At 41.6% G+C, this 24,303-nt stretch overlaps 1 protein-coding gene and 1 pseudogene across 5 annotated transcripts in view; both read left to right on the top strand.

The window, feature by feature from the left end:
• Positions 1 to 24,303, top strand: part of MXI1 (MAX interactor 1, dimerization protein) — a 165,567-nt gene that overhangs the window by 11,563 nt on the left and 129,701 nt on the right. For 2 of the 5 annotated variants that reach the window (XM_061636037.1, XM_061636038.1), the window contains exon 2: positions 24,059 to 24,191. In XM_061636037.1, the coding sequence (XP_061492021.1) occupies positions 24,059 to 24,191 (133 nt within the window). Of the gene's footprint in view, positions 1 to 22,915; positions 23,035 to 23,129; positions 23,608 to 24,058; positions 24,192 to 24,303 lie in introns of those variants that run through there. The other 3 variants (XM_061636041.1, XM_061636040.1, XM_061636039.1) reach the window with 3 other exon arrangements.
• LOC133389823 (5S ribosomal RNA) lies at positions 4,012 to 4,130 on the top strand (annotated as a pseudogene).

Here is a 24,303-nt window from a genome sequence, read left to right as displayed (position 1 = left end):
CTTGGAGATTACCAGAGCATGGACAACTGAAGACAGGTTATCCCTGTCCAGATAGGGGCATAGTTGGGCCACCAACCGAAGTTGGTAGAAGGCACTCCGTGCCACCGAGGCTACGTGAGCCTCAAGTGCCAGAGATGGTTGTAGGAGAACCCCCAAGCTAGGAACCTGCTACTTCAGGGGGAGTGCAACCCCATCCAGGATAGGTTGGACATCCACCATCTGGTCAGAAGAACCACCCATTAGCAGCATCTCAGTCTTGTCTGGATTGAGCCTCAGTTTATTTGCCCTCATCCAGTCCATTGTCACAGCCAGGCACTAGTTCATCACATTGACAACCTCACCTGAAGAAGATGAAAAGGAGAAATAGAGCTGTGTGTCATCAACATACTGATGGCAATGAACTCCGAAGCTCCAGATGACCGAACCCAACGTTTTCATGTACATGTTGAACAGCATGGGGGACAGAACTGACCCCTGTGGAACCCCATACTGGAGAGTCCAGGGTGCTGAGCAATGTTCCCCAAGCACCACCTCCTGGAGGCAACCTGCCAAGTAGGAGTGGAACCACTGCAATGCAGTCCCTCCCACTCCCAACTCAGCCAGTCTTCCCAGAAGGATACCATGGTCGATGGTACTGAGAGATCAAGGAGAATCAACAGAGTCACACTCCCCCTGTCTCTCTCCCAACGGAGGTCATCATACAGGGCAACCAAGGCTGTTTCCGTGCCAAAACCAGGCCTGAAACCCGACTGAAATGGATCCAGATAATCGGTCTCATCCAAGAGTGTCTGGAGCTGACCTGCTACCACTCGTTCAAGGACCTTGCCCAGGAATGGAACATTTGCTACCAACCTAGTTATTAAGATTTTCTGGGTCCAAGGTGGGTCTCTTCAGGAGTGGTCTCACTGCCGCCTGTTTCAGGCAGCCAGGGACCACCCCCTCTTGCAGAGAGGCATTAATCACTTCCCTGGCCTAGCCGGCTGTTTCATCTCGGCTAGCTTTTATTAGCCAAGAAGGGCAAGGATCCAGCACAGAAGTGGTTGCACGAACCTGTCTAAGCACTTTGTCAACATCCTCAAGCTGGCTAATAGAGCAACCAACAAACCTGTGGGTATGGGGAGGACCAGAACAAGGCACAGTCGTTAACTGCCTGCGCCGCATTCCCCTTACCTGGCAAGTCCTCACAACGCCATATCTCCCTCTACCCATCACTACACTATTTGGGGCCCACTCAAGTCTTCTCACTTGGCTCTGAATCCTCTCTCCCAGGCACATTACTCAAGACCCGTAAAAAGCCAGGCAATCTGCTTTCATCATATTTCTGCTTGTCCAAGCGACTGAGAATAGATAGTTTAAAAACTGTAATGGCTTCTCTTCTTTCCCTCTGGTCTCAGCAGACTACCATGTACATTCCTTAATATCACTGAGCAATGTGTGCGTGGGTGAAGCATCCCTATGGAAAATACTGCAATATTATTCCCAGGGTAGATTGATGTGTCTGAAACATTATTATGGATTTATGCGGACTTTGAGGCCTCCTTCTGTTATAGCCACAAAGGCTTACGTTGGAAGCAGAAGCATATGTATTATTGGCCCAAAGCAACAAAGTTGGAGGTGAAATCATTGCAATTAGTGGGAAGTTTGCACTGACATTCATGGAAGTAGAATTCTTAAGGCTAAAAGATCCACGTTATTATTAAGTATATTAAGATACATGTTAGTGACACATTTTCACAAGCTTTACTCCAGAAAGAGTGGATATCCAACTAAGTTATACTCAGAGTAAACCCATTGGAATCAACATACTTGAATTACTTATGTTTCTGTTGGACTACGACTTGGGAGACCAGCGTTCGAATCCCCACACAGCCATGAAGCTCACTGGGTGACCTTAGGCCAGTCACTGCCTCTCAGCCTCAGAGGAAGGCAATGGTAAACCCCCTCTGAATACCACTTACCGTGACTTCCGGGAAGGGTGACTTCGCTTGTGCCTGCTTTTGGGACGGGCTCCCGCCTCAAAAGAAGCTTATTCAGATATAAATCAGTCAGAACATTTTTTTTTTTGACTGATGAAATTTCTCCCAGGCAGGGAGAAACGTAGAGATCAACCTCAAAGCCTGTTTTTGTTGGGAGGACTGGATTTCATTAATTTATGAGATAAGGTCCAGCCAACAATGCCGGACGGACTTCCTAACAAGCTCTATCTGCTTAAGCGATACGTTTATCTTTTCTTGAAAGAGAGAACGGACTAACAGGCAAGCACCCTTCTTTCTATTATTTTTTTTACTTGGTTTAAATTGTTGCAGCCAAAGGAGATTTGTCAGATTGATCGGCTTTGGACAACTTCTGGGTGAGATATAGCTCTTCTCTGTTATTCACGAAATTAACAGCTTATCTCTGTTTCTGTCGCAAAAAGCTGTCCTGGAAGTGCATTCTAAAGATAATAAACAGAAGAGGGATTTCTATTCCTGATTTCTATTCCGAGGAATATTATATTGTCTGGGACTATTCTCTTTTTGGTCTATTTTATTTTGACGAATCTGCTTCTTCACGACGCCACTAACTGTTTTGATGCTGGGAACTAAATTTATTTTGCATTCTTGAACATAGAGAGATAAGGCAGGTTGCTCTGTTTATACTGTGATGTCATCAAGCCTGGAATATTAACCCAATTGTTGCTGAAATAAGAAGTGGTTCTTCTTTATTTTTGTTTTGCTTTGTTTTCGTGGTTTTAAAAATGGCAATCAAGAAAGTGGCTGAGAATCTGGAAGTAATTATGTTTCAGAAAATAATGGATGAGATTGAGATAACGAAACAAACCCTGCAACAGGGTAGTAAGGAGCTGAAAATTGAACTGAGCAAAATGACGCAGGAGTTTAAAGAAATAGGGGACCCTGTGAGAGAGGAGAATGAGATCAGAGATGAGAAAAGAAAAAATAAAGGGAAGATACAAGCCCTGGAGATTGGAACAAATGTGGAATTGGAAAAAGATCTGGAGTTTATGGATTTTAGAAATAAAATCTACTGTTTGGAATTTAACGTTATCTCTGAAGAAATTAATGAAGATATTAGAGATAAAGTTATCAATGGCTTGGATAATCTTCTGGACTGGAATGATGTGATGGAGCTTGATATAGAGAAAATCTATGGAATTAACTGCAGTCATGTGACAATGGAAAAACTCTTAAGAGATGAGCCAGTGCATTTTCTAAAAAAGAAGAACACAGATATGAATTTACAACAATGTTTCAGCAACTTATTCAGAATGGATGGCAAGAAAATATTTGGGATAGAGGAAATTCCCATCAGACTCTTATTATATGACTATGGCTACAACAGCAAGATTATTATGGAATACTGATAATGGAAGATTGGACACTGAAATTACTGGACTTAACAGGACTATTGAAGATGGAAGATGGAACTAATAGGGATAATGGAATAATGGCTATTGAAATTATTGGACCTAACAGATTCTGATGAGATGGATTAATCGAAATGTTTATTTGGACTATGATTATGACAATAAGATTATTATAATTATTAACGAGATGGATTAATTGACATGTTTATTTGGAGAAAAATTGATAGATATATTTCTTAAAGAATTGAAACCTCTCTTTGACTTTTTGTGGAAAGAATAAAGTAATGTTTATGAGATTTGATGATTAATTAAGATAACTACTGGAGGAAAGTGATTTTATAATATGATTTAAGAGAGAGGATTGTTATATATTGTAGACCTATAACTGATTTGATATGTGACAAATGGGAAGTCAACATTTTATTTTTTTTTGTTTAATCATTTTTGTTTTGTTTTGTTTTTTGTCTTTGAATGTTTTATGATTTTGTTTTCTATGTTTTATGAAAATTTGAATAAAAATTATTGTAAAAAAAAAAATGAATACCACTTACCGTGAAAACCCTATTCATAGGGTTGCCATAAGTCGGAATCGACTTGAAGGTAGTCCATTTCCATTCATTAATTTCAGTGGGTTTGCTCTGAGTATAGCCTACAGCCATGCTACCTTTAACACAAATGATCTTGTCTGATCTCAGAAGCTAAGCAGTGTCAGGCCTGGTTAGTACTTGAATGGGAGACCGGCTGGGAATACCGGGTGCCATAGGCTTAGAGGAAGGCAATGGTAAACCACCTCTGAATACCTCGGCATTTGTGTTTTCATAACAGAGAGGGAGCATTACTTCTTAAGATAAACCAGAGCCAAGTTATTCTGTTTGGCATGTCGGCAATTTGGATTTGTGCTTATAGTTTTATGCCATGCAGGTCCTTTTTTGGATTCAAGATGTTGTTAGAGATGAAAGAGGCTGAGTTGCAGAAGTGACAGTTAATAAGATGTAAACAGTCCCCTTCTTAAAAGGTCAAGTGGAAGGAGACAGCTCATTGGTGTCAAACCTGCCAATCTGCACATATTTAAACCCAAAGGATGGATTTACCTGGCATCCTGGCCCAGAGACTCTGCTTTCTTCTTCTCCCTGCCTGGGACCTGATCTGTACTTCTTGAGGGCACTCTAATTTGACTCTGCATTTGAGGGTTACTAGCTATAATATTTTGCTATGCTGTGTGTCTTGTGATACAAGAGGTCTCTCAGGCAAATTATCACAAGATTTTCCTATGAAATGATGAGAAATTCATTGTTTAAAAGAAAAAGAAACCTGTATTGCTATGGTTGATGTTTACAGGGGAAGGCTTGTCTGAAGACTTTATAAGAGAAGTGAAATTCCAAAATACCTCCAAGCAAATCCCAAAACCAAATGCATGCAAACTTCTTTACAATCCTGATTTCCTTCATTCTCAGCAAGCTCCTAACATGGTCCCATTTTTCAGAAGAGGAGCCGAGCTTGAAGGACAATGATTTGCATATAATTCCTATTGAGTTTATCATGATGTAGCTTTGAACCTTTCACTGATGCCACTAACATTCTGGTGACTGTTTCCAGCTCATTTAAACCAGAAAAAGTATTCCTTGAACTTCACTGTCCTTTGTAATAGATCTAAATCTTCAACACAGTGCAGATGGAGGCGAACTCCTAGTGGATGCAATTATACACTGGTAAGTGCCTATGGTAAGCTGTATTAGGGGCAGTGAGGGCAGCAAAAAAACAATATTTTGCTGCCACTATCAAATCATCAATCTGCCGCCCAGCAGAGCTCTTCAGAATTGTCCGGGGGCTATTACACTCTGGCCCCAGGGACATGGTAGAACCATCTGAGGCCCGCTGTAATGAATTTGCAAGGCACTTCCAGGATAAAATCTTTAGCATCCGCCACGACTTAGACTCCAGTGTTATAGCAGGTGAATCAAGCGAGGTATCTAGAGCACAGCCTTGTCCCAATTTCTTGGATGAGTTTCAGTTGGTGCAGCTTGAGGACGTTGACAAGGTGCTTGGACAGGTTCGTGCAAACACTTCTGTGCTGGATCCTTGCCCTTCTTGGCTAATAAAAGCTAGCAAGGATGGAACAGCCGGCTGGGCCAGGGAAGTGATTAATGCCTCTCTGCGAGAGAGGGTGGTCCCTGGCTGCCTGAAACAGGTGGTAGTGAGACCACTCCTGAAGATACCCTCCCTGGACCCAGAAAATCTTAATAACTATAGGCCGGTAGCAAATGTTCCATTCCTGGGCAAGGTCCTGGAACAAGTGGTTGCAGGCCAGCTCCAGACACTCTTGGATGAGACTGATTATCTGGATCCATTTCAGTCGGGTTTCAGGCCTGGTTTTGGCACAGAAACAGCCTTGGTCGCCCTGTATGATGACCTTTGTCGGGAGACAGGGGGAGTGTGACTCTGTTGATTCTCCTTGATCTCTCAGCGGTTTTCGATACCATCGACCATGGTATCCTTCTGGGGAGACTAGCTGAATTGGGAGTGGGAGGGACTGCATTGCAGTGGTTCCACTCCTACTTGGCAGGTCGCCTCCAGAAGATGGTGCTTGGGGAACATTGCTCGGCACCCTGGACTCTCCAGTATGGGGTTCCACAGGGGTCAGTTCTGTCCCCCATGCTGTTCAACATGTACATGAAAACGTTGGGTGCGGTCATCTGGAGCTTTGGAGTTCATTGCCATCAGTATGCTGATGACACGCAGCTCTATTTCTCCTTTTCATCTTCTTCAGGTGAGGTTGTCAATGTGCTGAACCGGTGCCTGGCTGCGACAATGGACTGGATGAGGGCTAATAAACTGAGGCTCAATCCAGACAAGACTGAGATGCTGCTAGTGGGTGGTTCTTCTGATCAGATGGTGGATGTCCAACCTGTTCTGGATGGGGTTGCACTCCCCCTGAAGGAGCAGGTTCCTAGCTTGGGGGTTCTCCTACAACCATCTCGGTCACTTGAGGCTCAGGTAGCCTCGGTGGCACGGAGTGCCTTCTACTAACTTCGGTTGGTGGCCCAACTACGTCCCTATCTGGACAGGGATAACCTGGCTTCAGTTGTCCATGCTCTGGTAACCTCCAAATTAGATTACTGCAATGCACTCTACATGGGGCTGCCTTTGAAGACGGTTCAGAAACTGCAGCTTGTGCAAAATGCAGTGGCCAGATTGGTAACAGGGACCAGACGGTCCGAACATATAAAACCTATTCTGGCCCGCTTGCATTGGCTGCCTGTATGTTTCCGAGCTCAATTCAAGGTGCTGGTTTTGACCTATAAAGCCTTACACGGCTTGGGACCACAATACCTGATGGAACGCCTTTCCCGACACGAACCCACCCGTACACTACGGTCAAGATCAAAGGCCCTCCTCTGGGTGCCTACTCCAAGGGAAGCTCGGAGGGTGGCAACAAGGGAGAGGGCCTTCTCAGTGGTGGCCCCCAGATTATGGAATAATGTGTATGACGAGGTGCGCCTGGCGCCAACCCTGTTATCTTTTTGGCACCAGGTCAATACTTTCCTCTTCTCCCAGGTATTTTAGCATGTGTTTTAAATTGTTTTTATATTGTTTTAAATTTTAAAATTGTGTTTTAAATTGTTTTTAAAATATGTGTTTTAAATTGTATATTTGTTTTATTGTTTTTGATTGCTGTAAACCGCCCAGAGAGCTTCGGCTATGGGGCGGTATACAAGTGCAATAAATAAATAAATAAACACAAACTGACCATTTGAGTTTATTTTTCTTCCTCAACCTGCTTCCTTCCAAACTGTGACATCATGAGGCTAAATGAACTTCTGCCTTTCCACAAAAGTCACTATTATGGGAGTAAATAACTTTCCCAGAATTGTTGAGACTGTCACTGAAGAGCACCAGGATTCTGTAGAATGGGATATAAAGGGCTGCAAGTGGGCCGCCATCTCCTTGTATCGTAATTGAAAATCTTACAGCTACACCAGGATGAGATTTTCCTGTAGAACAGGGATGAGGCGCTTGTGGCCCTTCAGATGTTGTTGGACTCAAGCTACCGTCAGCTCCAGAGAGCATGGCCAATGGTCACCCCTGCCATAGGAGAACCCTTGCACCCAATCCTTGTGCACTGTTACTGAAAGTCCATGGGTAGGGTCTTATCTCTGTAATCTAAAAACTGAAAGGAAAGGCAGAAGCTTGTAAACCATGAATAGATACTTTTAATAAAAATTGTGTTGCTCATTCAATAACAAAATGAATTTCTGTAGTTCAGTGCAGTCCTAGAAGATAGTCATGAAATTGAATATCAATCACCTATTGTCTATGCTACATGGTTATAAATGTCAACTTATTTGTAACCCACGCTTTAAACAAAACAAAATCAAACAAAAGCTCTCTGCAGATGACATTTTTCTATGCATTGTGGTGGGCATTGTGATAATTGGCCTTGCTCTCTTGATGGGCTCAACTTCTGTGCATTGCAATAAATATATGTATATGGGCATATGTGCATAGAACCCAGCACACATAAGTTCATGCCACATGATCTGTACACTGGCAGTAGGGTGCATGGATCATGAAGTTGGAGTTTACATGCACATCAATGTGTGGTGATCTGGTATGCTGAGGGGCAGGACCAGATGGCACAATTTCCTTTTCCCCCCTCCACACAAAGAAAATATAACCTATACAAGGGTACTGGGATTTTCCCCAAGTGCTTTTCCATATGAGCAGTGCTCCGGTCCAAAGCTTCCCAGTTTGAGCACTAGAACTGTTCACAGGCCTTCAGAACATTTTCTAGGCTAAGAAATATATGCCAACATTTGAAAATCCAAACCAAAGATATAGTTGATTCCTCCCTTGATGCAACCTGAAATTGTGGCTGTTTAAGAGTTGGAAGGGCCCTTGTGGATCAGGGATAGGCAATAAGACAAGCACCAACAGTGATGTGCTATTGGCCCTTATTGAAAACTCACTTGTTTTCCTAGGCCTTTGAGGATAATTAGTATTAACTTGCTATTTTTTAGTTTGGTTCTTTGGATAGTGTCATACTTATTTTGAACTGACTGAAATGGCTTTGCATTTTAGAATGTTGTTAACTGCCTTAAAATGTTTTGAAGAGCAGGTGGTATATGAATGTTTTAAATAAATAAACCTTTCTCAGCCCAAGTGCTGTATGCCTTCATGGGCAGTGTTCCAGGAATTGCATGCCAGTAGTAGGCAGGACAGGGCCAGAAGCAAAAAAAAAATCCCTTTGTATGGTAGGCTGCATACCAGCCATGCACATTTATTTTATTATATTTATGTCCAGTCTTTCTTCCACAATGAAATACAAGTCAGTATACATGAGGTTCCCAGGCAGTCATTCCTCCAGGTTTCTACACACACTCTCTCACTCACATCTCTATCCTCCATCCAATCAAGCAAGTGGCACTATCATAGTTTATGGATGCATTCCAGCCAGGCAAGATGATGATGAAGATGATGCACAGCAGTCTGTGAGGGGTGTGGCTGGATTGATAGGCCTGGAGAGTCTCATTCGGCTCTAGGCTTGAGATTTCCAGCCCTTGTAGGTCATCTCGTCCAATCCCCTAATCAATGCAGGATGAAGCCAATAATACTATTAGGCTGTATTTGGGTTTGGCCATTCCATATTCCCATGGTATGTCAGGAGGAACAATGTGGTAATTCATAATGGCCTTTTATGAAATACCAAATAAATGTCCTATTCACCTGTCTGAGATCCTAGAATCACAGGATCCACCTGTGATTCCTCCCTCTAAATCAGCGTGCTCTTAAACCACTATGCCATATTGCCAATTTGGTTTCTGTTGACATTAGATCTAAAATTAATCTTCAGCTTTGCCAGTGAAAGGATTACTGCTAGGGTTGCCAGGTCAGAAGCATCCCAAAACCTGAGATTTTTGGGCCCAAGTGACGTCATGGGGCGGGCCCGAGTGATGTCATGGGGTGGGCTCAAGTGATGTCATGGGGTGGGCCCCAGTGATGTCATTAAGCATGATACATTAAGCATCAATCACAGTTGCTTGGAGCATACAATTAAAAAAAATATGTGATTGGAAATTAAGATAGAAATCTTAGCTAAAAGGTGGAGCCTGGGTAGCGAACATTTAATCTAGCCTACTTGCTTTCAGCAAGAAGAGTGAAGTGCCTTCAGGCCAGGCAAGTCACCAGAAGGTCACTGTAGCTTAGAGTTGTGGAGATGTTAGATGGGAGCTCTGGGGAGTAAAGATAGATGCTCCTGAAGGCTGCAATTCTAAACACACTTACTAAGGGATTAAGCCCCATAGAACTCAACAGGACTGACTTCCAAGTAGATATAGTTTGGATTGTGCTGTTGGTAAACCTTGACTAGGGTTCTTCTGCAAAGGGATCCATATCCAAGCAGGGTTGGCAACCCCCTGCCTGGAATACCCTGCCCTTTTAATGTGGCTGCTCCAAACTTTTTTACAGATTTGACCCTTTAGTTCAGAAAGAGGTCTGAGTAATGAGTAAGAGTAAGAAGTATCTTTTAAAATTGTTCTTTTCAATTCACTCTTGAATGCACATCATCCCTAGGGCAAATCCACACCATTCATTTAACTCACATTCAACACCCATTTGAAGCACATGAATCCCACCACAGAATCATGGGAACTGCGGTTTGTTAAGAGTGGTGAGAACTATAACTGTGAGGGGGAAATGACACTTCCCAGAATTCTTTAGGGGAAGTCATGCTCTTTAAATGTGAGTTGGATGTAGTTTAAATGTATTGTGTGAATCCACTTAATAGATTTTGCCTGCATGTAAATTGTTTTAATTAATTTTTCAAAATGGAAATGAGCTATAAACTGTAGTGCGTGACCATGGGTTACTCACCATCTCTCAGCCTATCTGCCCCTCAGGATGAAAACAATGGAGAACCATGACTACCCCAAGGCATACTTAAAATGTAAAGGAAGTATTGTACAACCATAGTATGAAATCGGATACTTATAGGGACACAGTATGACAAAACAGGGCGGAAGTAATGAGTGGGGTACCACAGGGCTTGGTCCTGAGCCCAGTGCTCTTCAACATTTTTATTAACGACTTGGATGAGGAGGTACAGAGCATGCTTATCAAATTTGCAGATGATACAAAATTGGGGGGCATAGCTAATATCGTGGAAGACAGAAAGAAAATTCAAAGGGACCTTGATAGGCTGGAGCATTGGGCTGAAAACAACAGAATGAAATTCAACAGGGATAAATGCAAAGTTCTACACTTAGGAAAAAGAAACCAAATGAACAGTTATAAGATGGGAGATACTTGGCTCAGCAATACAACATGTGAGAAGGATCTTGGAATTGTCGTTGATCACAAGCTGAATATGAGCCAACAGTGTGATGTGGCTGCAAAAAAGGCAAATGCTATATTAGGCTGCATTAACAGAAGTATAGTTTCCAAATCAAGTGAAGTATTAGCAGAGCTTGGAAAAGTTACTTTTTTGAACTACAACTCCCATCAGCCCAATCCAGTGGCCATGCTGGCTGGGGCTGATGGGAGTTATAGTTCAAAAAAGTAACTTTTCCAAGCTCTGATATTAGTTCCCCTCTATTCAGCACTGGTTAGGCCTCATCTTGAGTGCTGCATCCAGTTCTGGTCTCCGCACTTCAAGAAGGATGCAGACAAACTGGAACAGGTTCAGAGGAGGGCAACAAGGATGATCAGGGGACTGGAAACAAAGCCCTATGAGGAGAGACTGAAAGAACTGGAGAAGAGAAGACTGAGGGGAGATATGATACCACTGTTCAAGTACTTGAAAGGTTGCCACACAGAGGAGGGCCAGGATCTCTTCTCGATTGTCCCAGAGTGCAGGACACAGAATAATGGGCTCAAGTTGCAAGAAGCCAGATTTTGACTGGACATCAGGAAAAACTTCCTAACTGTTAGAGCCATATGACAATGGAACCAATTACTAGAGAGGTAGTGGGCTCTCCAACACTGGAGGCATTCAAGAGGCAGCTGGACAGCCATCTCTTGGGAATGCTTTGATTTGGACTCCTGCATTGAGCAAGGGGTTGGACTTGATGGCCTTATAGGCCCATTCCAACTCTACTGTTCTATTATTCTATGAAAATATTTATATAAGCATGACTATCAAATATGTTTATTATTTATACAACCTGTAAAGATATTTATAGAGCAATCCTATGTTTGTTTACTCAGAAGCAAGTCCCAATGTATTCAATGGGGCTTACTCAACCAGGGAAAACTGTACCCTGAAGTGATAAGGGACCTGTTCTTTTAGCAAGCCTTTTAAGTTGAGACCTTATCCCAGTCTGTGTTGGAATTGCTTTTTAATATGTTTTTAAACCTTTTCCTTAAAAAAAAAGTTTTTAAAGCTTTTAAAAATGTTTTTAAATATGTTTTGTTTTAATATATTTTAAAGTCTGTTTTTATGATTTTAAAAGTGTTTTTAGTGCTTTTGTTTGCTGCCCTGGGCTCCTACTGCGAGGAAGGGCGGAATATAAATCAAATAATAAATAAATAAAAATAAATAAATAAACTTCATTCACCCAACCCAAAATTTGGAATCATGCCACTTTAAGCTGTTTTCCAACTGTTTATACTTTTTATGGTTATTGGTTTTTAAAGTGATTTATTTCTTATTGTGAGCTGCCTTGGTTTCCAATCACCAACCCTACACACACACATATATATGCAGGTGTAAAAATACACCCCATATAATAGTTTATTGTCAAACCAGTTGGTCATTGAGGAACATTTTTTTTAAAAAATCACTATTAGTTTCCTACATAATAAAAACTATGATAAACCCTGCCTAATTTCTTTAAAAATAGGGTTGGAGGGGGGAGATAAAGATTTACAACACAAACACAAGTCTGCGCTATGTTTACTCAAAAGTCCCATTAATTTACAGCACAATCCTATGTCTACTCAAAAGTAAATCCTAATGGAGTTCAATGGGGTTTACTCCAGGTACATGGGATTATAATTGCTTTACTCCCAGAAAAGCAAGTATTGGATTAAATACTTTCATATTTCATAGCCCAGTGTCTCACTCTAGAAAAAACAACGTTAAGCCATATTACTTACGCAAACTGCAAAAATCTTAAAGCCACCATTTTCTGACATTGAAATTAAGCCTAGGCATGCCTGGATCAACAAGTCACAAACCTAGCTTCATTGGCTACAATCCTGAAAGGGCGGGGTTACAGCCAGAGCTTTGAAAAGTTACTTTTTTAAACTACAACTCCCATCAGCACCAGTCAGCATGGCCACTGGATTGGGCTGATGGGAGTTGTAGCTAGAGCAAGGAATTGTTCTAGAGATCTGTAAAAAACAGTTGTGCAGGGTGGTGGTTGACGTTTTGGTGTATATCTTGGGAACCAGACCACCTAGAAACTTATTTTCTTTTAATTGAAGTGGAGAGTCTGGAGATTAAGGGGTGCTAGCTGGAGAGCCAGAGGGTCCCCCAAAAAGCAGAGACTCCGGCCGAAAACCGGAGACCTGGTAACTCTAATTACTGCATGTCCCCTTATTTATACCTTCTGTTTTATCATTACAGCTACAGGCATGTAAGAAGAACTGCTGACTTACATATTTTTTCTGTCCCTGCAGCTTTTGGTACAACCTGAGAGCCTTTTGCATCAAACCTGGCCTAACCTAATTAAGGCTGCAATCCTATGCACATTAGGGTTGCCAGGTGTCTGATTTTCAACCAGAGACTCTGATTTTTGGGGGTGTTCTCTGGGTCTTTGGGTGAGTCACCTTAATGTTTGGACTTTTAGCTTTCATTTTTAAAAAACTAAGTTCCTAGGTGGTCTGGTTCAAAAGATATAAACCAAAATGTCAGCCCCCCCAACTTCTGTTAGTTGCTCTAATTTCTGCTCTAATTCCTGCTCTTTCATGTTTTTAGCCAGTAAGTGAAGTCAGGGTTCACAATAGCAAGAGCTAAACCTCATTTCAAGTTCTGTGAACTGTTTCCTTTTCCTGCTTCTCTCACATCAGGAATTCAGTAAATATATAGCTTTCAGCAGCATAAAAAATACTTTCTCTGTACAGGATTAGGACTTGTTTCTGAGTAAACATGCATAGGATTGCACTACAACAGAAGATCACAGCAGGATCTTGGTAGGCATAATAGTGTACATGCAAGCTTTTTTAAATTACTTGAAAAATGGTATATTATACTTTTTATTTTTCAAATAAATTTTGAACAAGTTTCAAAAAGTGTACATGCTGCAGTGTTATACTTTTCTAATTAAAGAGTCAAAGTTTAAATTTTACAGAACTGTGGAAGAGGGAAGCTTATTAGGAGGTTCATTCTGCACAATATAGGAAATAGACCCTTAGTGTGGCGGCACCTACCCTATGGAATTCCCTCCCCTTAAATATTAGGCAGGCACCATCTATCTCTATCTTTTCAACGCCTTTTGAAGACTTTCCTCTTTCAACAAGACTTTTGAGACCTTTCCCAGTCTGCGTCTGTGTTAGAATTGCTTTTTAATATATTTTTATCCCTTTTTTTAAAGATGTTTTTAAAACTTTTTAAAAAAATGTTTTTAACGTTGTTTTGTTTTAATGTATTTTAAGGTCTGTTTTGATGATGTTTTAAAGTGTTTTTAGCATTTCTGTTTGCCACCCTGGGCTTCTGCTGGGAGGAAGGACGGGATATACATCAAATAATAAATAAATAAATAAATTTGTCTTATAACCTGTTCTGAAAACCTTTCCAATATGAAATTTTAGTGGGAGTAAAGCTGCAATGCTAATTCCCCATACCTGGTAGCTAACCCCACTGAATTCAGTAGGACTTACTTTTGAGTAGACATGGTTAGGATTGTGCTGAAAATCAATGGAACTTTTGAGTGAACATAGAAAAGGATTGTGTTGTAAATCTTTCTCTCCCCCTCCAAACCTTTTTTTTAAGCAGTTAGGCAGGGCTTACTTAGGTGTCACTGCTTTTATTTCGGAGGAAACTAATATTTTTATTTTTAATATTCTGCAATGGCCAACTGGATTTGACAGTAAACTATTATATGGGGTGTATGTAATTTTACATCTCCAGTGTGTGTGTATATAGAATATTTCCAACAACCCTGTGAGGTAGGGTTGGAAACCAAGGCAGCTCACAAGACATAAAGCCATTTAAAATCCAATAACCGTAAAACAAATATAAAACAGTTGCAAAACAACTTAAAGTGGCATGATTCTGAATTTTGGATTGGGTGAGTGAAGTTCCTTATCACTGAATTGCAGTCCCTTGCATGCTTCCCTATCTGAGTAAGCCCCATTGAATACCTTAGGCCTTCCTTCTGAGTAAACATGCATAGGATTGCACTATAAATATCTTTGCAGATTGTGTAAATAATAAATCTCTTTGACATTCATGCATATGTATTTCATAGAATTATAGAATAGTAGAGTTGGAAGGAGCCTCTAAGGCCATCAAGTCCAACCCCCTGCTCAATGCAGGAATCCAAATCAAAGCATTCCCGACAGATGGCTGTCCAGCTGCCTCTTGAATGCCTCTAGTGTTGGAGAGCCCACCACCTCTCTAGGCAATTTCTTCACACTCTGTCTTCATATGTATCTGATTTTGCACTATGGTTGTAAATTATTATTTACAAATGATTATTTCATCTACATTTTAAGTGTGCCCTTCTTCCTTAGGGTGGTCATGGTCCCCCTCTGTTCTTTTCACCTTAAGGTGCAGATTAGGCTGAGAGATGGTAAGTAGCGCATGGTCACCAAGTAAACTTTATAGCTTATTTCCATTTTAAAATTTAATTTAAATGATTTATGCGTAGGCAAAATTTATGAGGTAATGCAGATCCACATAATACATTTAAAGCACATCCAACTCGCATTTAAAGCATATGACTTCCCCTAAAGAATCCTGGGAAGTGTAGTTTCCCCCTCACAGTTATAGTTCCCACCACCCTTAACAAACTACAGTTCCCAGGATTCTGTAGTGGGACTCACGTGCTTCAAATATATGTTGAAAGTGCTTTAAATGCATGGTGTGGATCTGCCCTGGTATGCTGTGCATTCCTTAGTGAATAGAAAAGAACAATTTTAAAAGATACACTTTTAAACAGCTGTAGCTCAGTGGGAGGGCACATGCTTTGCATGCAAAGGTCCAAAATTCAATCTCTGGAAGAGACTATTGCCTGGAATCCTGGAGAGCCAATGCTAGCCCATTTCATCAGTACTGAGCTAGATGGTACCAAATGGCCTGACTTGGTACAAGAGGAAAGAGACCCAAGGGCCACAGTGACTCCAAAATTTATTTGTTTTATTTACAACATTTATATACTGCTTTATTGACAAAAAATTCTAAGTGGTTTGTAGCAGGAATTAAAACAATAAAATTCTTGGCAAAAACAGTTAAAGACAGGTATTTTAAAACATTCAAAATAATAAAACCAACAATGAATTAAAAACAGATATAGAAAACACAATAGCTTTTACGTGCCTGGGTAGGCTTGCCTAAACAAAAACGTTTTTAGCAGGTGCCAAAATGAGTACAATGAGGGCACCTGCCTAATGTAAATAGTCAGGGAGTTCCAAAGCGTAGGTACTACCACTATCGATTTCTTACAAGACCAGAACAAGTACTATGTGGCACCCATAACATGGAAAGCACACCTTGAACTTGGGCTGGCAACCAGTGCAGATTTCAGAGCAGAGGTGTTATGTGCTGATAGGGTCTCACTCATGTCAGCAGTCATGCCGCAGCATTCTGCACTAACTGCAGCCCCAATGTCAGGTTATGCTGCATGAGGATTTCTGTGACCTTAGCCAACTGGCTGCCAGGAATTTTTTAGTTTTGGTTAGGAACCCTGACTGGTTGTGGGATGCTGAGTTTTCTGCCTTACTCATAGGAATCTTGTTATGGTTGGTATGATATTGCATTTAGGATCATCACTGCCTTATCTTTTTCTATTTGCATTTCATTTACCTCTGACCTTACTCCCTTACATCCATAGAAGCAACAACAGTGGTTACATGTGGTCACCTTAACCCACTTAAACCCACTGATGATGCACCTGGTTGTTTGTATGATGATTTGTTTCTTGCCCAATAGTGGTAAAAGAGAATTCACATACTGGGAAGCGTGGCTTCAATTGCTGTTGTTCCCAATCTACTACCTGTGAAGGTAGAACAAACCATGTGTGTTCTCTCTCTGTCAGTTATTACTCACTGGAATTGGGTTGGCTGTCAAAGTGAGTTTATAGCAGCCCACAGAGTAGGCAGGAAAGAGTAGAGTATCTTCTTGACTCTTACTCATTTCTCAAACTTCTCTTTGCACTGAAGGGTCAAGTCTATAAAGACGTTTGGAGCAGCCATGTTATAAGGCAGGCAGGGCATTCCAGGCTGGAGATTGCCAACCCTGCTTTGATATGGATATCATTGCAGAGGATCCCTAGTCAAGCCTTACCAACAGCCAGTGCTGGTGCCAGGCTATTTTGCGCCCTAGGCAAGGCTACCTGCACCCCCCCAATTGCTAACTTCAATTTTCAAAAACAGATGTCTTGTAGAAAAAATGAAAAGCACAAAACTTGAAACTGCTAAATTTATTTTAAATTGCAAGAATAAGTAATACAACAATCTTTGATTATCTTTCTCAAATACAAAAGAAAATGTTTTAGCACACAAATCATTTTGAATAATCTTGTGAATTGTGATGTTAAAATTTAAGTCTCTTAAAAGTTTCAATTTCAGGTACATCAAAATATCACTTTGCGTGCCTTTTCCTTTGCAAATTTTGTCACCAATTCCTTCAGGTGAAGTGCTGATGCTTGGGCATGTTCAATTGATATAGTTGCCAAGCCAACTAGTGTCTTTTGCAACATTGTTGAGCGTATGTAAGTTTTTATAAGTTTGAGCTTTGAGAAACTGCGTTCACCATTTGCCACTGACACTGGAAGTATGAGAAGCATCCTTAGAGCAACAGAAACATTAAGCACATTATCCAGGAGTTTTTGTTGTAGTATGAAGAGAAGTGCTCCTTGTGGTGGCATAGACTTTGGAAGTCTTTGAGCTATTGCTATAAGTTCACAGCACAGATCTTCAGCATCAATAATGTTGCGCGCCTCCCCCAATCTCTGAGCGGTGAGATTTCGGGGGTCCCTGCGCTTCTCCAGGATTTGGTTTCCTTTGGGAAGGTCAGCGGAGACCGCGGTGTCTTTATGAAATATGGTTTATTTATTTACACACATTCCAACCTGAGCTCAAGGATGGAGGGGTTCAATGCATCAGCAGTCCGATATTCAGCTTTCCCATCAATGTTATAGGAGGCCCCCCAAATGCCATGGTGCAGAGAGCCAGTCTCTCTGCCTCCCTCCAGCTACCAGCCTTTCTCTAGACACAACTAAAAACTACAAGCACAACTTCTGCTAGCTGCCAGGAGTGGGGAGGGAGGCTCCTCTCCAGAAGAGTTTCAATGAGAAAAAGGGTCTTCCTGGCCCATTCACCAGTTGCTGGGCAACCGATAATCCCATTATCTTACCTGGCCACTCTATTTGATTAACAAAGGAGATTCATCTGGCTAGCAGAGCGAGCCCCCAGGCATAGCATTCCGAATCAGAGGCTGGAAATGGGACCCACAGGAATCATCCATACCAACCCCCATACTCATAACAATATCTTTGTTTCCATTGTGCATCAATGATTTTTCCAAATTCTTGCAGGCCTTAAGTACATCTTTAGTAGATTTTTTGTTGATACTGTATATATCATACAGGAAGCCAAATAGGGAATTATATTGTTGTAACTGTTGGAATCTCTCTTCAACATATTGTATGGCCATGTCTAAGACAGCATAGTAGAAACCTACTTTGAATTTCTGCTTTGGATCTTGCGGTGCCTCTTCTTGGGCCTCATACTCAAACTGCTGTTTCTTTCTCCTTTTTCTAACCTGCTCTGTCTCAAAGTTTGGTAGTATTTCTAGCTCCTTTGCAATCTCAGTAGCATCTATCAAAACTTGTTGAAAACCCTCATCACACCTGCAGCCCACAAGGTAATTCTTGGTCACTTGCAATTGGCTTGTAGCTGAATTTAAATCAGTTTCCTTATTTTGTAGTAGCTTGCTTGTAAGATTGACTTCAAAAAGGATGTTGTACCATGTAACAAGGGATACCACAAACTTGAACTTACAAATTGCATCAGCAAGGGCCTTAGCTTCAATTCAGGAAGTATTTCCAGATAAATCTTTTAGGCTTGTGTCATCCAAGATCTCTATTAAAGCATCATATATACTACCAAGATGATATCTCAGAGGTTTCAAAGCATCGATACGACTCTCCCATCTTGTTTTGCTCAATGGCTTAACAGTTATGCCTAAGTCTGATACATGGTTAGTTAGAATTTGCCAATGCTGAGTCAATGCAGAGAAATAATTATAGATCTGTTGAACCAAACGGAAGAAACTAGTTACTTCCAGACAACACTTAGCGGCATCATTGACTACCAAGTTTAAAGAGTGTGCATTGCAGGGCACAAAAAAGGCACGTGGGTTTATGTCCAGGACTCTCTTTTGTACGCCATTTTCTTTGCCTTTCATGTTACTCCCATTATCATAACCTTGACCACGCAGACTCTCAATTGGTAATCCCATTTGCTCAAGCTGTTCAAGAAGAGTTTCTGTCATAAAGGCACTTGTAGTCTCCTTTAGCGGAACAAATCCCAAGAAATGTTCTCTTATGATAACCTCAGGCTCAGACATCTCATTAACTGATGGTTTGATTACATCAACATAACGTATAATCATTGTCACTTGTTCAATATGAGTCCCAGAGCTTGGAAAAGTTACTTTTTTGAACTACAACTCCCATCAGCCCAATCCAGTGGCCATGCTGGCTGGGGCTGTTGGGAGTTGTAGTTCAAAAAAGTAACTTTTCCAAGGTCTGAATATGACTAATATCAGGTGTGGAGTCCAGAATAATTCAGTAGTATTTGGCTGAGTTTGCATGTGCTAAAAGTTTCTGCTTTATAGCACCTGCTAGAAGCTGTATAAGCTCATTTTGGATATCTTTTCCTAGGTAATGAACCATTGTTTCTTGATCTTTAACTCTGCACAAATGTTCATTCATGATAGGATCAAAAAGGGCTAGATATTCTACAAACTTCAAAAAATTTCCATTGCTAGCACTGTACAACTTTTCAGTTGTAACACGGAATGCCAAGTTTTGTATGCCAAGAACTATGACCAAAGCAATCAAGCGTTCCAAGATTTGTCGCCAATATTGTTCTTCTTGCCTGATTTTCTGCTGGTCAATATCATCAATTGTTTTTCCTTTAGATAAGCGCAATTCAAGTTCTCTCCAGGTCTGATAGTTTTCTAAATGGTCAGTATTCCATTGCACAAACACGCTGTTACTCACTCGAGTATAAAAAGGATAAATAAAAAATAGAATATAGACATTTTTCATAAGAATTTATAATTAATTATATTCCATAGCACTGTTGTGGTATTTATTTTAAAATAAAAAATATAAATTGTCAGTTGCAATTTAACAAGGGTTAAAAAACTATTCTGTATAAAACTGTGCCCCTCAAAGGTCAGTACTGCACCCCTCTGAGGTCTGCGCCCTAGGCAGCTGCCTAGTTGGCCTGATGATAGCAACGGCCCTGCCAACAGCACAATTCTAACCATATGTACTCAGAAGTAGGTCCTGTTGAGTTCTATGGGGCTTAGTCCCTTAGTAAGTGTGTTTAGAATTGAAGCCTTCAGGGGCATCTATTTTGATTCCTGAGTGCTCCCATCTAACATCTCCACAACATTAGGTTCCCTTCTTCCTGAAGTGGCTTTCTACTGACTGGCTGGGCCTGAGGAAACTTAAACCTTTTTTTCCAGAAGCAAGTAGGCTAGATTAAAAGTTCCTTACCCAGGATCTCTAAGGAGGTGAGAAGGAATGATTCTGTCATTTCAGCTGGACCTGGAAACATCCTCATTTAGCTAAGATTTCTATCTTAATTTCCAATCAAAGAATTTTTTTGTTTGAGTGGTATGCTCCAAGACACTGTGGTTGATGCTTAATGTATCATGCTTAATGGCATTATTAGGGCCACCCACTATGACATCACTAGGGCCTGCCCTTGAAATCTCAGGGTTTGGGATGCTTCTGACCTGGCAACCCTAAATTGCACACTCACCTGAGAATAAGACACACTGAACACAGTGAGTCCTTACCTCTCTGAGAAAACATACATAGGATTGCCCCGTATGTCTGCATAGTTCCTCCTCCTCAATTGCAGATTTTGCCTTTCCATCATGTGCCCAGCATTTCTGTCCTCCGCCCCATCCCTTTTGTGGTTTTTTTTGTTCCTAATAAAAGTATGATGCTACTCTTACTTTTGCATGATAGTTTATATTGCCATTTTTGTAAGGCTAAGGCTAACAAGTTCTGCTAGGTTTGTAACTATTTTTTTTGTCTTTTCTTTTCCAAAACTTCTTTTGCTTATGTTTGATTAGCTTAATGTTAATCAACCTGCACAACAGGTTAGTTCAATCATCTCTGCTTCTGCAAAGTTTCTGTGGCCTATTGTGGCAATTGCCAAGTAGAAACTGCAACAACATCAGCATTAAGGATGGGTGCGAGGGAGGGGGGCATAGTAGGGGCAAAGTGCATTTATTTATTTAACAGGATTTATTATTTAATACTTAATCATCAAAATCTCTAAGTAGTTTACTTAAAATATACGTTAACATTACCAATAAAATCAGATGTTAAAATCAAGTTAACCTCAGAGTTTTAAAATATAAATATGATTAGCAGTTTTACAAATATGCATTACCAATAAAATCAGATGTTAAAAACAAGTTCAGTTAAAAGTGTTCAAAATATAAATAAAATCAGCAGGTTTTAAAATATACATTATAAAATAAAATGACGTATTAAAATACATGTCAAATTTACATATCTGGGTAAACTTGCTTAAACAAAAAAAGGTTTTAGCAGTGTCAAAAACAGTATAGAAAAGGTCCCTGCCTAATAGCAATGGGCAGGGAATTCCAAAGTGTAGGTGCTGCTATACCGAAGGATTGATTTTGGAGGAGGGGGTGAGCTTTCTCTCCACATTGTATTTCTGAAAGAGAAATTACAATCTTTTTCACATTTCAACTTTCATTGTAAGCCTGTTTTCTCTTAAGTAAAGCTGCAGTTCTAACCCCACTTAACCTCGGAGTAAATCCCATTGAATTCAGTAGGACATGTCTGAGTAGATACTTTTAGGATTGTGCTGTTAGTCCAAACTGCTTGTGGTAGAATTAGTTTCAAGTAAGCCTGCTTAGGGTTTCAGCCTTATTTTAATTTCCAGTTGATTATTTGGCTGTAATTTATATATGAAAAGTGCCTTTCCATTAAATAATTACAGGGATCTAGCAAATTGGGGGCAGGGGGGCGAGGAAAGCACTACCTCATAGGTTGCCTTCCCCCCAACTGTCCTTCTGGCATCACCAATGAAATAACAGTGATATTGATCACCAGTCAAAAATTAAAATACAGTATTTGACAGTGTTTCAGATGACACTGACAAGCAGCAAGAAACCAGAAATGAGACCCATTAACTGACAAGGAGACAAATCAGCCCTCACAGTGGGAGCCTTCCATGCAAACAGAGCAGGCAGTTCTAGTCTGAAATATTCTCGTCCTGATAAGACTCTGGAAGCTGAAATTGGGCAGTGCTGATTGTGAATACATTTGATTTGCCCTTGTGCCGTTACACATCCTGGGGTAGATTAACAACAAGGTCCCCATCCAGACTAGCCCTCCTGCTACTGTGTTGCATTTGACAGCTCTGCGGCAGAGGAAACACAAAATAAAGGAGTTTAGTCCCATATCCCTATCCCTTTCTGAACAAAAAACCTTCAGTAAAACATTTATTACAAAAAGAAAAAAGCTTACTTACAACTTGGAAGTAAGCCCCACTGATCTCCGTGGAATTTACTTCCAGGGTGTGTTGAAGAGTTGCAAGAGTAGGTTTTGTGGTTTTAATGGCAGACTTTAAAATATAGTGTGTAGCAATACACAACAAAAGCAGAATTGTGGTATTTATTTTTCCACAATTCTGTGCACCCTTATTTGCGAGCAAGTCCTACTGAAATCAGTGACGCTTACTTCTGAGTAGACCTAGGTAGGCTCTGGCTCTTAGTTGTCTGTGCAATTAGCGGTGTGACACTTAATCTGTCCATAAAACCTGCCTGCACCCGCCTGGAACTCGGATTTTGTTACAAATTGATCAGTATCCATGCCCTGTGCTTCAGTTTGAACAAGGAAGGGATTTTTCCCCGTTTTGTGTCCGCAAGTACCACAGGAGTGCAGCAGGAGGGAGCCTGCTAAGGCGATGAATGTTTTGCTACAGCCGCTTTCAACCGGCCACGAAACAGTGTATAAAGTGGAAGAGGGAGACTTCCCACAATGCAACTGCACGCGCGCCGTCCTTGAAGGGAGCGGAAGCAAAGAACTACATTTCCCAAGTGGCGTCGGGGCAGAGTCTCATGTGTGCTCTCTTCCCCCTCCCATGATTTCTAAGCAGAGGTAAACAAACTGTGGAAGAGGCAGGGACCTACAGTATCTGCTGCAGGAGGTGGAGAAAACGTCTAGATCCAAGGGAAGAGGGCTTGGACCATGGATGCGGGGGCAGCATCGAGGTGGAGAGGAAAGGTGTAGGGTCAGGGAAGAAGGGCAGGGGGCAGGTCTAGCGGGGCTCTATTGAAGGAGAATAGATGTTGGGACTTGGTGTATAGGGGGAAGGGTGTGGGGCTAGATTGGTGGGGGACAGCTTGAGGGTTAAGAGGGAAGAGAACAGAGAGGGGAAAGAGTCTGGACGCGGCTTTGTGGGCAGGACCAGTGATTTCTTGACAAGGGGATAGAAAAGAGGGGCAGGAGATTTAGAACCAGACTCTCGAGGGAGGATGTAGCCAGGATTCAGGGGCAGCTACTGCAGGAGTTGTTAGATTCCCCCCCCCCCGTACTTCCTTGCCTGTACCCTTGCTCGTTCACTCTCCCTGAAGGAAAACGGAGGACTTGGAGTTGCCACTCTTCTTTTAAAAGGGCTAGCTACAAGAGAGGAGGGGGAAGGGGAAAGTCCTTCCTCTCAACGGTTTAGGAGAAGATCTAGAGTGCTGAGGGGCTGGCAGGCGGCCTCATCCATCCCAAGGGGTATGGAACGGGTGGAGGTGATTAACATCCAGCGCCTTCTGGAGGCAGCTGAATACCTGGAGCGCAGAGAGAGAGGTAACTGGATTGAGGAAGGGGGTGGGGATTGAAGAGACACATTTCCAATACGGGGTGGGGCTACTCTTTTTGAAAAGGATGGGATATTTGGGGAGAGGGTGGGGTGAACAAGTTCACATGCTGTAGATAAATAGGGTGGAGAGATGCCCCCTGAATGGCAGTCTCTTTCCGTTGTTCTGGGAAACTGAACTGGGAACTGTTGGTGCACAATTCCAAGCATTTGTCTCTTAATCTGAAACTGGTAGGCTGTCCCTCTGACAGGTGGCTTGGCCGTAGTCCCCATGCCCCACTGGAGGTCTTGCTTCAGTTCCCTGGGTTATTTGAAGCCATGAGCGCTCCCTGAGGGTTGTTTCAGAGCTCTCTAAGCTGCCTCCCTAATTGTCCTTGGAACCTCCTGTTTTGTTTCCTATTGACTGATCCTTCTCTTCCCCTTTGCTGATGATTTGTGCAGAGTGTGAACATGGGTATGCCTCGACCTTCCCTTCCATGCCGAGCCTTGGACTGCAAGACCCAAAGCCACCGCAGAGACTGAGCCGGGCAAGAAAGCATAGTAGCGGAGGTAGCAGTACGGGCATCGCTAACAGGTACAATCTGCAGGGAGTGAAAAAGTGGGTTGCTAGGCTGCAAAGCAGAGAATAACCCTTCTTAAGCCCATCAGGAGTGATAAGCTGTATTTTGCTTGGAACGTTTGGAAAT

The sequence above is a fragment of the Rhineura floridana genome, chromosome 7 (genome assembly GCF_030035675.1).
Source record: "Rhineura floridana isolate rRhiFlo1 chromosome 7, rRhiFlo1.hap2, whole genome shotgun sequence".
Taxonomy (NCBI): Eukaryota; Metazoa; Chordata; class Lepidosauria; order Squamata; family Rhineuridae; genus Rhineura; species Rhineura floridana.
This window is presented reverse-complemented; position numbering and strand designations above follow the sequence as displayed.